The 14850-nt window shown below is 47.0% G+C and overlaps 1 protein-coding gene across 3 annotated transcripts; it reads left to right on the forward strand.

The window, feature by feature from the left end:
- Positions 1-406: 406 nt before the first annotated feature.
- LOC115252571 (general transcription factor II-I repeat domain-containing protein 1-like) lies at positions 407-13484 on the forward strand. Of its 3 annotated transcripts, none has more exons than XM_029847891.1 (27): positions 407-3017; positions 3352-3475; positions 3547-3688; positions 5430-5603; positions 5684-5867; positions 6083-6399; positions 6477-6569; positions 6725-6808; positions 7410-7593; positions 7675-7700; positions 7843-7972; positions 8047-8090; positions 8209-8289; positions 8381-8500; positions 9575-9628; positions 9774-9863; positions 10179-10362; positions 10431-10492; positions 10957-11028; positions 11160-11427; positions 11537-11565; positions 11631-11678; positions 11767-11844; positions 11929-12121; positions 12476-12513; positions 12580-12689; positions 12821-13484. In XM_029847891.1, the coding sequence occupies exons 2-27, from the start codon at positions 3356-3358 to the stop codon at positions 12887-12889; spliced, it is 2994 nt and encodes a 997-aa protein (XP_029703751.1). In that variant the 5' UTR covers positions 407-3017; positions 3352-3355; the 3' UTR covers positions 12890-13484. The 3 variants fall into 3 exon arrangements, with proteins under 3 accessions (XP_029703751.1, XP_029703750.1, XP_029703752.1); XM_029847890.1 differs by having other exon boundaries at positions 407-869; XM_029847892.1 differs by having other exon boundaries at positions 407-3475; positions 6480-6569.
- The last annotated feature ends 1366 nt before the right edge of the window (positions 13485-14850 follow it).

Below are 14850 nucleotides of genomic sequence, written 5' to 3' on the forward strand. Positions count from 1 at the left end.
TTATTTCATTCATCTCTGAGGACGGGGGTCCAGATTTTGGGTTTAAATCCCGAGCTTTCTTCTGGGTTTGGTTTCGAATCCACCCAGAACCGATTCAGGATCAAACAGATGTTTGTTGTTGGAGATTTGGGATTTTCAAACTCCGGATTTTCCTTTTTTCCCAAATCCAGGATGCGTCTGCAGAGCTTCCAAAACCCGGAGTGGAAATCTGGAGCGGAGTGGACCGAACCAGACTTTTGGGCTCTGACCTTTAGTCCAGATTGATCAGATTATTTTTAGATCGCCCGAGCGACGCACAATAACGCGCACGCACATTTGCCGCTATAGAACAGCTAAATAATTCCGGATTTCTTGATCCTTAAACCTCCATCTAGGAGATTACTGGAGATTAGAGGGGGGGCGGGGGGGTCCAAAAGTGTCGGCTTCTGACACGATTCTGCCAAATATTCTGCGTAAATGTTGCTTTTTGGGCTCAAATTGTTCCCAGAGGCCCTTTTTTTCCCAGAGGTTCTTCCCTTAATCCTGTATGTAAATGGCAGCCAATAGATGCTGTTGTTGAGCTGGGCTGGGATTAGCAGGAGGCGAATGAGTTTCAATTTTACTGGATTACAGAACAAAGAAAGGGGGAAAGGGACACCGGACCGAGTTAAGGGGGAAAAACAGGAATAAACTGACTTTAAACAGCGGGGCAACAGTGCGGGGAAGCAGCCGTTGGAGCCCACGTCGAGATGTTCCAGATTACGGTGGTTTAGCGGACGGCGCGGCGACATTGTGGATGGGAATTGCGACCGTTTCTGATGGATTAAAACGGGGAATAAACCTATTCCGGGATTGACAGCAGCAACAAGGCTATTTAATCGCTAATTAAGGTGGGACTTCGCAACCTCCTTCGGCGCACTCGGGCGCTTTAAACGCGTGCGTTAACGCGGCGCGCTGTTGTTTTTGGATCCGCGAATTCAGAAATTAGAGATTAGAAGCTAATTTCTGGTGGGGGGCGGCTGATGGCAGTGCTAGGGCTAGCCAGCTAAAGAGGCTAACACCGTGAAAAGCTAACGAGTTTACAGCTAGCCAGTTAGCTAGCTGAAGGCTGCAGACACCGTTAGCTAATTAGCAAAGGTTGACAAGCTGGAGAGGAACAGACGCGGCTATTGTCTGTTAGCCGCTGAATTAGCCCGCAGAGACGCTTCTGTAACCGTGTGTCCGCCCGATAAAACCCCCGTTTCTGCTCGGCGGACCGAGCCTGGTCGCTAAATGTGCTTCCCTGCGGTGATATCGGTGATTATATTAACGAGCTGGTTCAACAAAGACTGCTAACGTCGGCTAAAGTAGCCCCCAATAACCGGGGAGGACGCGGATGGTCTAAACTTGTAAAAGACCAAACTGCGATAAACCCCTCACAATTCAGCCCCAAACTCCCTTTATTTACTCCTGAAATAGAACTTGTCTGGTTCCAGTCTGTTACTGCGGTAAAAGTTATTGCAAACTTCATCTTTTCGTGACAGGAACCCAGAATCAGCACCAGATTTATTAGAATGTTCACATAAAATGAACAGCAGGTTTAGCTGCTTTTGTAAAAATATCCATCAAATCTTAAACGGAGCAAAAGTTTACACCACAAAAAAGGTTCGAACTCATCAGGAAAGTGAGAGTTTTTGTCTCATGAGCTGTGTCCAGAAGGATGTTTGTGCCTAAAGATATCTATTTTCTGCTGTAACTCATTAAAACAACCAAGAATTTGAAAATTACTTTGCATTTTTATTAATTCTTGCGTTCAAAAATAGATAAGTGGTGTCTGCAGCGTTATTTACATTATAGTAAAATTGACACCTGGTGTTAATCTGATTTTAAATGTTTTCAGTCCACATTCAGACAAACATCTAATCCAACTTCAATCAGAATATATTAATTTACAACTAACCAAATGTGAATAATGTAAATAAATGTGATCAGGTTATAAATGTTCAGTTTCCCCTTTTATTCAGATTATTAGTAGTGGCCTAAATATGTTGACATCACTCCGTTTGGAGTTGTAAATAAACTCAACGTTGTTTTGATCTGATTAATTTCCATTTATTGTTGATAGGAGATTGTTACTGCATCTCTCTCCAGGAAGTGTTTGATGGTGATGTCACAGGTTCTGACCCAGACGGGTCACCTGAAATCAGCTCCAGTTTAACTTTATCCAGAAAAGAAAAACACCATTTCGATTAGTTTAATCTGATTTAATCCAGAACACATCACTTGATCCGGTTTCCAAACTCTAAAAGAGGTGATCAGTGATGCTGGACTATTGATCAGTTATTGATCCTCCCCTTATTGATTGAACATTTATCTTCTGTTGTTGGTTTTTATCTGCTCTTCTGTTTTTCCCTCATTGTGCCCATTTTATTTGGTTTTCCCTTTATTGCTTTAAATATTTCTTTTAATCATTTACCACAGAGCCCACCCCACCCTCCACACACACACACACACACACACACACACTTCCTGTGCCTTCTAAACACGTGGGAGGACGTGCCGTCTATTTCCAGAGAGCAGGATGTGCCCCCACCATGAGGCAGATTTAGATTCAGATGACCAGAAGACCTTCAGACCCCCCCATACCTGTCTGTCTCTCTGTCTGTCTCTCTGTCTGACTGACTCCGTTTTCCTCTCTCCCTTTGACCCCGCCCCAACTCTCTCTCTTCCCCTCTTCCTGTCTTTCTTTGATCCTTTCATGCTTTCTCCCTCTCTCCTACCCCCCCACCTCACTGATTCCCCTTGTCCCCCCCCCATAATGGTTCCCAGTGTCTGGACAGATTAAAGGCCAGAGCTGCATTGTTCAAATGCCCTGAGATTAGTTTCCAGGGAGACGGGCTTCGGTTGCCATGAGAACATAGAGCCGGGCTTTAGCCAAGCATTTTTTCGTCCACACTTCCTGTTCCTGTTGTTCGCCTCTGACAAAAAGTTCCCGTTGAGATTATCAGTTCATGTATCTGAGCTGTGGAACCTTCAGAGCGTGTTCCGTCACAGCTGAGGTGGGTTTATTTAAGATCCGTGCGCACAGCTTTAGTTTACAGATTAGCTAACGACAAACAAAAACAAGCAAAAAAACACATCACGGCAGAGGGAGGAGGCGGGGCTAAAAGGGAGGTCATTTGCTGTCATGTGACTGGGAGGAGGCGTGGCCTGTACTGAGCTCTGAGCGTGAACTTTACGTTCGGGTGCATGTGACCTTTAACCTTTAAGCCCGAGTCCACCTGTGAATGAGGTCAAAGTTCATCCAATATTTCTGTTCGTTTTAATCAGGACGTCTTTGATGAAAGCATTAGCACTGTTAGCATTAGCGTCTGCATGCGTTTGACCTCTCAGGGTCATGGCTCAGATGAGGAAGCTCTCGTGCGACGGCGTGAGGGCGGGGTCTCGGGGCGAGGTCCCGCTGGTTTCGGCCCGACAGGAGATCCTGACCAGCCTGGTGTCGGCGCTGGACTCGGTGGTGAGTACCGCTATCAATAACCGTTATCAGATATGATTGGGCTTCAGCGAGTGACTGACGGCATCTCCCAGTGCACGGCGATGGCGAAGCTCAACGCCGAGGTGGCGTGCGTCACCATACACGAGGACAGCGTGATCGCGGTCGGCACGGAGAAGGGCCGAGTGTTCCTGAACTCCAGGAGGGAAATCCAGACCGACTTCTACAAGTTCTGTCGTGAGTCCATCCACACACAGTCCATCCCCCACCGCCCAAATCAGATTATTTCATCCAAAATAATCCAATTACCTGCAGAGGGGACAGCAGCGCTCTGTTGCTGAGGGAGAAACCAGAGATCAGATTACCAACGGAGGGGAAAGGTCCAGGATATACCCAGAACATCAGAACATAACCAGACATCAGAACATAACCAGAACATCAGAACATAACCAGAACATCAGAACATAACCAGAACATCAGAACATAACCAGACATCAGACTATACCCAGAACATAACCAGAACATCAGAACATAACCAGAACATCAGAACATAACCAGAACATCAGACTATAACCAGAACATCAGAACATAACCAGAACATCAGACTATAACCAGACATCAGAACATAACCAGAACATCAGACTATAACCAGACATCAGACTATAACCAGAACATCAGACTATAACCAGACATCAGACTATAACCAGAACATCAGACTATAGCCAGACATCAGACTATAACCAGAACATCAGACTATAGCCAGACATCAGACTATAACCAGAACGTCAGACTATAACCAGAACATTAGACTATAACCAGAACATCAGACTATAACCAGAACATCAGACTATAACCAGAACATCAGACTATAACCAGACATCAGACTATAACCAGAACATCAGACTATAACCAGACATCAGACTATAACCAGAACATCAGACTATAACCAGACATCAGACTATAACCAGAACATCAGACTATAACCAGACATCAGACTATAACCAGAACATCAGACTATAGCCAGACATCAGACTATAACCAGAACATCAGACTATAGCCAGACATCAGACTATAACCAGAACGTCAGACTATAACCAGACATCAGACTATAACCAGAACATCAGACTATAACCAGACATCAGACTATAACCAGAACATCAGACTATAGCCAGACATCAGACTATAACCAGAACATCAGACTATAGCCAGACATCAGACTATAACCAGAACGTCAGACTATAACCAGAACATCAGACTATAACCAGAACATCAGACTATAACCAGAACATCAGACTATAACCAGAACATCAGAACATAACCAGATCATCTGACTATAACCAGACATCAGACTATAACCAGACATCAGACTATAGCCAGATCATCAGACTATAGCCAGATCATCAGACTATAGCCAGATCATCAGACTATAGCCAGATCATCCGAATATAAATTAAAATATCTTCTCTGAGATCAACATTCCTCCATTTCTGAGCAATTAACTGTTTTTTAATCTGAATTAACCTCATGGTCCAGAACCTTTCCCCACCAGTGACCTCTCCTCAGACCAGTACATTTGGTGTCTGTGTAGATTCTCAATCATCCAGGTCATTGTATCCAAGGTAGTTTTCTCTGTCAACTGGGCTGGGTTTCTTCTCTTGAAGATGGCTTCTTCAGTTCTGAAATCGCTGGGGAGAGAGCTTGAAAAAAGAAGAAGCCTTCTGGATAGAAGGCGAAACGTCTTCAAGAGAAGAAACCCAGTCCAGTTGACAGAGAAAACTACCTTGGATACATTTGGTAGTTTGTATCCTGGTGGCTGTTTGCGGTACTGCAGCTGGAAAACTTGATCAGGGACCTCGGAGTGATTCCCCATTATGGAAATGTCTCCCAGTGGTCGCAGCACTGTCATAAATTCCCTTATATTTGGAATTTGGCTGATCTGGGTGATAATCTGTGCTTGGTGTTGGGATTGTGGTTCCAGGGGTTCCGTGTCTGCAGAATGTCACCACAGCAAACGCTCATACCAAAGACAAGGACGGCGACCTCAGCAAGCCCAGCAAGGACGGCGAGCACGGGAAAGCGAGAGCTTCCGATCCGCAGGCCAACGTCTTCGTCCTGAGGAAGATGGTGGAGGAAGTCTTCACTGTTCTGTACAGTAAGAACTAACGAGCTGCGCGTGTTGTGCTCGCCGCAGCGCCGCGGACGTCGCTCTGAAGCGCTTGTGTCCGTGTGCAGGCGAGGCGCTGGGGAAGAACAGCCTTCTCCCGGTGCCTTACGACTCCATCCTGAAGGAGCCGGGCTGCGTGGTGGCCCACGGTCTGCCCGACGGCGTCGGCCTGAAGAAGCCCTGCGAGTACGACACCAAGACGCTGATGAAGATCCTGGAGCAGAGCCACCGCATCCAGTTCTCTGTGAACAGGTGAGGCTGCTGCCCAGCGGACAGCTGGAGCATCCTGGATCCAGATGTGGACGCCGAAACTGGACGTTTGTGTCCCAGACGTCAACTCATACGAGAATAGAATGTTTTCCTCTATGCCAGCATCGTGATCAGGGATAATTATTGGTAGAAATCACTCTGATTAGATCAAAGCTCCCCGGCCAGCTCGGTTTTGATGTGGTGCTTCCTGTTTACAGGCCGGTGGAAGATCTGCCTCGAGACGCCAAGACCAGCACCGATGTCAACCACAACTCCGCCTCCGCTGCCGTCGTCACGGCGAGCGGCCACGGCCCAGCGAAGGCGGCTCTGCCGGCAGGTTCCACGTCGAGCTCCGCCACCCCCAGCAGCTCGGTTCTGTCCAGCTTCCTCTACGGCATGCCCATGTCCTCCAAACCTCACCCGGACGGGAAGCTGGACTTCAAAGCCATGTCCTTCCTCAGCCTGGGCAAAGACAGAGCCGCCAGCTGGACGTCGGGGACGGACAAGATGTCCGTCAAAGACTGCGCCGCCGCCGGTGAGCTGCGGGTCTTTTTAGTGTCTCCAGTCTTCTGACTTCTGAGGACTAAGCAGAACCTGCTTTCTTGCCTCTTCCAGAGGAGACCAGACCTGGAGACCACGCCCAGAGTCCTCCTGGCGTTCACATCTCCAAGAGGCTGCTCTTCTCCATAGTGCACGAAAAATCAGGTGAGAGAAGATCCGAGTGGTTATTTTAGTGAGGTTTTCTTTTAGTTCTGACTCCTGGGTGACTTCCCTGGGCCGTGATCTTCTGGGCGGACGCACGTCTGCAGAGAAATTAAGCTCCTTTCATTCCGAAAGGTAAAGCTCTGATTTTCTTCCAGAAAAATGGGATTCTTTCATCCGGGAAACCGAAGACATCAACACGCTGAGGGAATGTGTTCAAATCCTGTTCAACAGCAGATACGGTGAGAAGGGTCCCGCTCCGTAGCGGCGAATGTATGAGCGACGTGCGCGGCGGCACGCACGTGAAGCCGCGGGGTGGAGTCCTGTTCTATTAAGGCACGACTGTCGAAGTGTGTGAACGTCACAGGAGGTCTTCTGGGGAAACATCTGCATTGTTTCAGGAGACGTTTCCAGTCCAGCTGTTGCTAAATTCCACATTCACAGGATCTGTTGTCATCCGAGCCTCCAGCTCAGATTAAGGTTCTGTCTGAATTTAGCCTGAGTTATCTTTGACTTCCTGTGTGTGTGTGTGTGTGTGTGTGTGTGTGTGTGTGTGTGTGTGTGTGTGTGGGCATCCTGCTGCAGGCGGATTTATGCAAATTCATGTTTCTAGACTGAAAAATGCAGGAAATGGAATCAAGCACTTTGATTCCATTGAAGTCGTTTAGTCGTCGGTCCCCTGAGGTGATTGGCAGAAAGCTCACTTCCTGTTGGCTGACTTATGCCGCTCCGCCTGCGACGACGCACCCCGTGCGGCTCCGCAGCTCCTGCCTATACACCCAGCGCCAAGATGGCGGACTCTTCCGCTTTGATCTAAACTGGCTTCTCCTCCCCTTCCCACAGCCGAGGCGCTGGGGCTCGATCACATGGTGCCTGTCCCCTACCGTAAAATAGCATGTGACCCCGGGGCCGTGGAAATCATCGGTATTCCCGACCAGATCCCGTTCAAGAGGCCCTGCACCTATGGCGTTCCAAAGCTCAAGCGCATCCTGGACGAACGCCACGGGATCCGCTTCATTGTCAAACGGTTGGTAACCAGGGCAAAACTCGCCGCCGTGGCAGAAGGAGCCGCCACTAACAGCCTCTTTGTTTCCTCTCTTTCCTCCAGCATGTTTGATGAGAGGATTTTCACAGGTAAGACCTGGAACATCAGTTAAAATAAGAATTTCTGTTGATGAGCAGAAAAATCCATTTTTATTTTCCTGCTTAAATCTGGATCCTTGAAAACAAACGGTATTAAAAAAACCGAAAATGATTTGTTTGCATTCTCCTGAAGCTGCTGGGAAGTTGGTGCGGGAGGAGGGCAAACTGGACCTGGGCTCTTCTTCTGAAGACAACTTCCACGACAGCCTGGGCGTCCCGCCCACCGCCACCGCCGAGTTGCTCGGCAACGCCCACAGCAGCAGGTGGGATCGCAGTCAAATTCAGTTTTTATATCGCAGTTCAGAGAAAAGCAAATCAAAAGTTTGTCTTGTTCCAGGTCGACAAGTGCGTGTGTGAGCCCGCTGGCCGACACCGAAGCAGGTAACCTTTTTTATGACTTTAATAACTCCGATGTCTCCGAGACCAAATAATCAGATTAAAGCCTCCGAGTCGATGTCGTCCAGTTTAATGGGAGCTCATAAACTGTCTGTTCCCACAGGTCCTTCAGGAGACTGTGTTCCTGCCAAGAGGATTAAAACCGAGCCTCCGGACGGGGACATCATTCAGGTGACGGTTCCAGGTGAGTCTGGGAGCTGTTAGCGTGTCAGTTTGCTAGGGAAATGAAGCTTGATTTTGCTCAACTCGTTTCTGGAACGCGCCTCTTTGTGCAGAAGCTGGTGTGAGCGGTGAGGAGCCCGGTGAGTCGGTGCCTGAGCCTCCTGCGGTGTGCCGGGTCTCGACCACGCCCTCTGCTCCTGCTGCACCTCAGCACCCATTGGAGAATCACACAGGTAACCTCCTTTAGCCCCTCCCACCCTCACTTCCTCCTCCTGACTGCAGCTCCTGTAGCCCCGCCCCTTCACCACAAGCCCCACCTCTCTTAGGGTGTTCCTCCCACTATTCCCCAGTCAGACCCCCCCCTCACTGACTGTAGCTACACCCCTGGACCCCCCCCCCCCCCCCCCACACAGCTGTAGCTCCTCCCCTCAGCTCGTCTGTGACGGCGCCATGTGTCAGAAGTCAAGTTTGTCACTGTCCTGCCTCAGACTGATTAGATTTCCAGCAATTATCCATGGAGACACGCACACGCATACACACGTGCACACGCATACACACGTGCACACACTCGTGAGGAGACTCTGCGAGCACGCCTCATTTATCTGATCTTCATAATCATCCTCTTAAAGGCCAAATTCATGAATTCATCATTTACAAACATCCTAAAAAGTGTGAATTAGGAAAGGTTCGATTTGATGCTTAAATCGGAGTTGATTTAAGACATAAATGAGGCTTTTTAAAAATAACTCTGGAGTCTGCTCACTGTGACCCTCATTCAGGTTTTGTTTTATTTTGTTGATTTTTGATTTGTGCTCTGTTGAAGTTTTTCTTTCACAACTGACCACTAACGGAGCGAACATGAAGGTAAGAGCAGCAAACGCACCTCCAGCATCAGTCGCTCCTTCACTCTTTTTCTGTCTATTCCTGCTCTCTCAGGTGCAGAATATTGTGTGTTCACTGATTTTATTCGCAGTGTTTTGAGGTGGCCGACGTAAATATTCCTTTTTACTCGTTCAGATGAGGATGAAACGGAGAAACTTTGTCTGTTTTTGGAGCTAAATCCTTTATTTATGAATGATCCATCCTGAGTTTGGTGCTTTTGTCCATCAGCTGATAGAGAGATAACTGCAAATAAAGCATTTAGTGTTGCTGTTAAATGTTATTAGTGCTTTTATAATGACATGACATGGCTACGGCTGTTTTAAAGTGCTTTAAACAATGGATTGGAATATTCTGTGCTTTGTTTTTTCCCACGTTTGGTTTGGAAACAACCCTGTTGGCTCATCTCATTTTATTTCCTGTTCCAGCCGAAGCTCTGTCGCCCAATCCGACCTCGCACAGCATCAGAAGATCCTCTGAAGGTAAAACAATGTCAGATTGTTGAGAAATCAGCAAACTCAACCCCAGCGATGAGTAAACCTCCACAGATTTGAGTGTTTTCCTGGTTGACAACTCTCATCTGATGTCACTTCCTGCCATACATCCCGCCCTTTTCTCATCCCGCAGCTCCTCCAGCGGGCAGTTTGGTGGAGGACATTGGTGAAATGATTCTCCAGCTGCGCAGACAGGTGGAGAATCTCTTCAGCATCAAGTTTGGTACGTTAGCCTGCCGCGGCACAGCTCGATCCTCCATCAGGAAATGACGTCACCTCTGTTTGCACATTTACAAGCAAAGCGCCAGAGCACCGTTAAAATTTCTTCAGATGACTGAATATTAATGTAATGGGTAAATATTTCAGCAGGTTAGAGTCGGTTATCATCAGTTTAGCAGTGAAGAATCTGATTCTGAGGGTCAAATTTGGTGACTGTTGGCCTTAAATAGTGGTCATTCATGTCAAGTCTTTAATCTTAACTGTGTTTGTAATCCTCATCTGAGGTATTTGGTGAAGTAACCCTCGCTTTGCTTCCCAGCTGAAGCTCTGGGACTTCCAGAACCAGCCAAGGTTCCGTACTCAAAGTTCCAGATCTATCCAGAGGATCTGGTGGTCACTGGGCTGCCGGACGGAATCTCGCTACGCCGGCCGAACTGCTACGGAACCGCTAAACTGCGCAAGATCCTGGCAGCCAGCAGCCAGATCCAGTTTGTCATCAAGAGGTGAGCGCGAGCGAAGTTCAGGAGCTTTTAAACCAACGGGAGAATAAACCCTCCCTGTTTGTCTGCAGGCCTGAACTGTTGACCGAGCAGGTTAAACAAGAGATTCCTTCAAACAGCGTCTGCGAATCAGGTCGGTTTCCATCAGCTCTTTCAGTCTAACAATATGGGTGACCGGTTATCAATCAATATGTTGATCTGAGCATGTTTTCCTTTTCTTTGATCAACAATAACCATCCTGAATTGATGTGACTAAAGAACAGACCAGCACTACATTTACCATCATCCTTTGCAGTTCTAGCGGCAGCTTTTGATGAAATTCTCTTTCTATATAACTCGAGTATAAAGGTTCTGACCCACTATAGATTTTAAATGTGAGCAGTTGTATCACTTATATCTTCCACTGGAGGAGCAGATTCAGGTTAAAGTGTGAAATATGTGACAAATCCATTTCAGGTTCTTAAGTTCAAACCTCCTTTGAAGCGAGAAGTTCTGTTGGAATTTCCCAGTTTCAGTTTCTCTCTGCAGGAACAAAGAGAAGCTCTTAATGGGAACCTTCACAAACACGTTTAACCATTTCAAACTCATTTCCTAAAGAGCTGGACTCTAAGGACGCCACACCGGTAACGGAGGACGGCGCTGCTTTATCCAAGCGGCCCGGATTCACAGGTAGGCTCAACTTCCTGTTTCGCCTGCAGCGGAACAGCTGAGGCGGTCTGAATCATTCCTGTTGGTATAAGCCAGGGTTGGGTGGCGACTCGAACCAGCCTCATTGTAAACCGATTGTGTCCCGTCTCCAGAGTGTCTGGAGTCCAAACTGTCCAGGATCGACCTGGCCAACACGCTGCGAGAGCAGGTCCAGGATCTCTTCAACAGGAAGTACGGCGAGGCGTTGGGCATCAAGTACCCGGTCCAAGTGCCTTACAAGAGGATCAAGAACAACCCCGACTCGGTCATCATCGAGGGCCTTCCCCCTGGAATCCCCTTCAGGAAACCCTGCACCTTCGGCTCCCAGAACCTGGAGAGGATCCTGGCTGTTGCAGACAAGATCAGGTTCACCATCACCAGGTGAGATCAGTGGTCAGGTGATCGCCTGAACGCCACCGAGTTTGAGATTATACAGATTATAAATATAGGGATTTATAAAGACAATGAATCGACTCTTTTCACCCTGCAGACCTTTTCAAGGACTTATTCCAAAACCAGGTAAGAACTTAAAAGCTTTGACATAAAGTGGGTGGTGCTTTAATAACCATATTTGATTTTTTTAGCACCTCGGCGCGTCACTTTACTAAAGAAAGCTTATGCGTCCATTAATGGTGAGTAGATTTTTTTTTATTTATTTTTTTAAATAAGACGTTGCTCTTTCGCTTCATTAAAGACGATGTGATGCTTTTTCCCCGACAGATGAGGATGACATAAATCGTATGGGAGAGAAGGTGGTTCTCCGAGAGCAAGTCAAGGAGCTGTTTAACAGGAAATATGGTGAAGAGAATGAAGCTTTGATCTGTGCTTTAAACAGGAAGTGTGGATTTGGTTTAGCGAGGATAACTGTGGTTAACTGTTTAGGTGAAGCTCTGGGCTCCGACCATTCTGTCCTGGTTCCTTACAAGCTTATTCGCGGCAGCCCAGAGTCCGTAGAAGTCAGCGGCCTTCCGGAAGACATCCCGTTCCGAAACCCCAACACCTACGACATCGTGTGCCTGGAGAAAATCCTTCAAGCTGCAGATAAAATAGTGATCAGCGTGAAGAACCAGCTCCAGTGAGTGCCGACGCACCTGAATATTCAGCAGCCTGTTAGCCGTCACCGCTGTCTCCCACCGGGAATTTAGGGCTTCGCCTCTGGTGCTTAAGCTCATTATAGTTTTATTTACGCCCCGGATTTAAATCCAGCCCCTGAATGTTGTCAGAATAAATCCCGGTGAGCAGCGAGTGTAAATAAAGTGAAATCGTGAACAATAGTTTGACGCCGAAGCAGCTAAGCAGAGATGAAAGAAGGGGAGACTTCACATCAAACAGTTTTCCTTTTATGCTTTGAACACTAAATTCGTGCGAATCAGAGGGATCTGAACCATTCGCCTGTTGTGGCTCCTTTCTATTTGTGCTTTTCATGCAGACCGTTCGCAGAAATCTGTAGCCAAGCTTGCAACACAGGTGAGTGTCGAATTTCCAGGAGATATCAAAGCGCTGCAGCAGCAGCTAAACGTGTCTTATCTCCAGGAGGAACAAACGCCTCCATCAACAGGCGGAAACGAAAGAGAGTCCAGGAGAGCAGCAGAGTACCGACGTCCTCCGATCTGGAAATATCAAGCAATCAGATTCCAGTGATGGTAAGGCCGCGGAAACCTGGTCCCACGATCCCGAGACTTCCAAATCCTCGCGCGCGCCATTGAGCCGGAGATGCAGTTTAGGTGTTATGAAAGCGTGCCTTGACCTCCATCTCTGCTTCACGTTCCCACAGCAGTGGCCCATGTACATGGTGGACTACAGCGGCGTGAACATGCCGGTTCCAGGAAAAGTGAATTACTGAAGGACAAGCCTGCATCAAAGGGATGAAGGGGCACTTTGATGTGGGACTTCATCACGTGGTCCCGGGATCATCCGGAAGGAGAGCAGCTGTGTTCCAACTCAAACAGCTTGTGTGGAACTACAGAACGTGGGGTGAACGTTGTTCAGCCGCCCCTGTATTTAGCTATTCACCCAACGATGTATCGCTGACAGAACACGTCTTTTAAAACTATCTAGTTCCAGAATATTTGTACTTTTTATTTATTATATTTATTGAAAATAACATTATTTGCAGGGATGTAAAATACATTTTCCCCCAACAGCTGCTGGAGGAACTGTTGCAATGCTAACACTAACGCTAGCCGCTGCTCAGCTACTAAACCCTAACTAAAATGACATTTCAACGGCAGAGAAGAAGTGTCTTACCTGTGGAGGAGCCTCTTCTGTCAGCACCACGTCGCCGATTTGTAAAATAACTCATTTAAAGTCAGCCTGAATGTATCATAACAGGAAGAATGGTATGTTACTCTACGATGACTGTCTGGACTAACGATATTTAATACGCTGTACCTTAACGCCAATTAGGCCTTTGAAATAAAATGTGTTGCCTTGCACTTGAATTTGGTCCAACGTTATTTTGGAATTGTTCCAAAGTGAAGGTAAATAAAAAATTTGCTTGAATGCCTTAGCCTCTCGCTGTGCCCGATGTTTGCTGAATTAGCTACCCTGGATTAATCACAAAGAACCTGTCAATGGAACATGTTCTAATTAGGCTCTAATTGGATGGTCCTGTGGATTGAACGGTGCATAGTCGACACATAGTCAACTCTCGATGAGTATTTACAATACCGGTAACAAATTTATTCAAAGTGATCCTAAAACGGTCTGATATGTTTAATCATGTTGAGGAATCGTGCTAACTTTTAATACTTATATCCCTGACAACACTTGTCCAACCAGAATATTCCCATTTTAAAAGCGAAGTGTCAGCCCGTAAATATTGACGATCTTCACGTGGTGTGTTGGTCTGTAGCTCCGCCCATCACCGATCCAGCCAATCACAAGTCAGCAGCGTTTCGGCTTCCGGGTTGCCAGTTACCGCTGAACTGCAGCTCCGAACTATTGGGATAAAATAAAAATGTGACGTTTGTAAAGCTAAAAAAGCCTTGTTGTGGTTCCCAACAATATCAGGACAAAGGCAGAAACAAAACAATGATATGGAGAGGAGCTACCTTTGGAAGATGGAGAAGACTGAAACCGGAGAAGGATCTGAAGACCGACGCCGAAGTGGCTAATTGTCACATGAAAGTTTGGCCAACTTAATTCTAATTAATGTAGGCTCAGACATTTCAAATATTATAGGATAGAATGACGTTATGCGTGGTTGTTCATCGTCTGCAGGTGGGTCATAAAATGAACTAAGTATAGATAGATATATGGTTTGAGAGCTAAAAACGGTGACTTTTGGTTTCTAACATTAGCGTTTTTCTGACATAATGCTGTGGGAAAAGTTCCAAAATTATCACAACCATTATGGCAAAATGAAACGTTCTTGCTGGACCCGGGATCCTAACTGGCAACCTCTACCCTTGGTGGCGGAGGCGGAGGGATACCAGGCCCTATTTTGACTGTGGTCCACAAACGCTCGGATCGCGATATAACGCTCACCATGGCGACGCTGAAGCTCCGCCTCCGCGCTTTCCGCCCCGCCCCTCGGAATCTGATTGGTTACCACCTATAGCCGTATCTAAACATGTACATTCACTGCCCGAGCACACTTAAATCTTCGAAACAGGCAGCAGCACTTTGATGCAAAAGTGTGACAGTTTACGACTGTTATGCGCTTTAAATATAATCCAGCCACTTTCATGTACCATCACCATTTAAAACTGTTGTTCTTGGTTTTATGGTTGTCATATCAGCGTGTTAGTACTCTGTCAAATTCCCCTCCGTCTCAGTTGTGTTTTGTGCCATTGAGTTGAT

This window comes from Takifugu rubripes, chromosome 15, assembly GCF_901000725.2.
Source record: "Takifugu rubripes chromosome 15, fTakRub1.2, whole genome shotgun sequence".
Taxonomy (NCBI): Eukaryota; Metazoa; Chordata; class Actinopteri; order Tetraodontiformes; family Tetraodontidae; genus Takifugu; species Takifugu rubripes.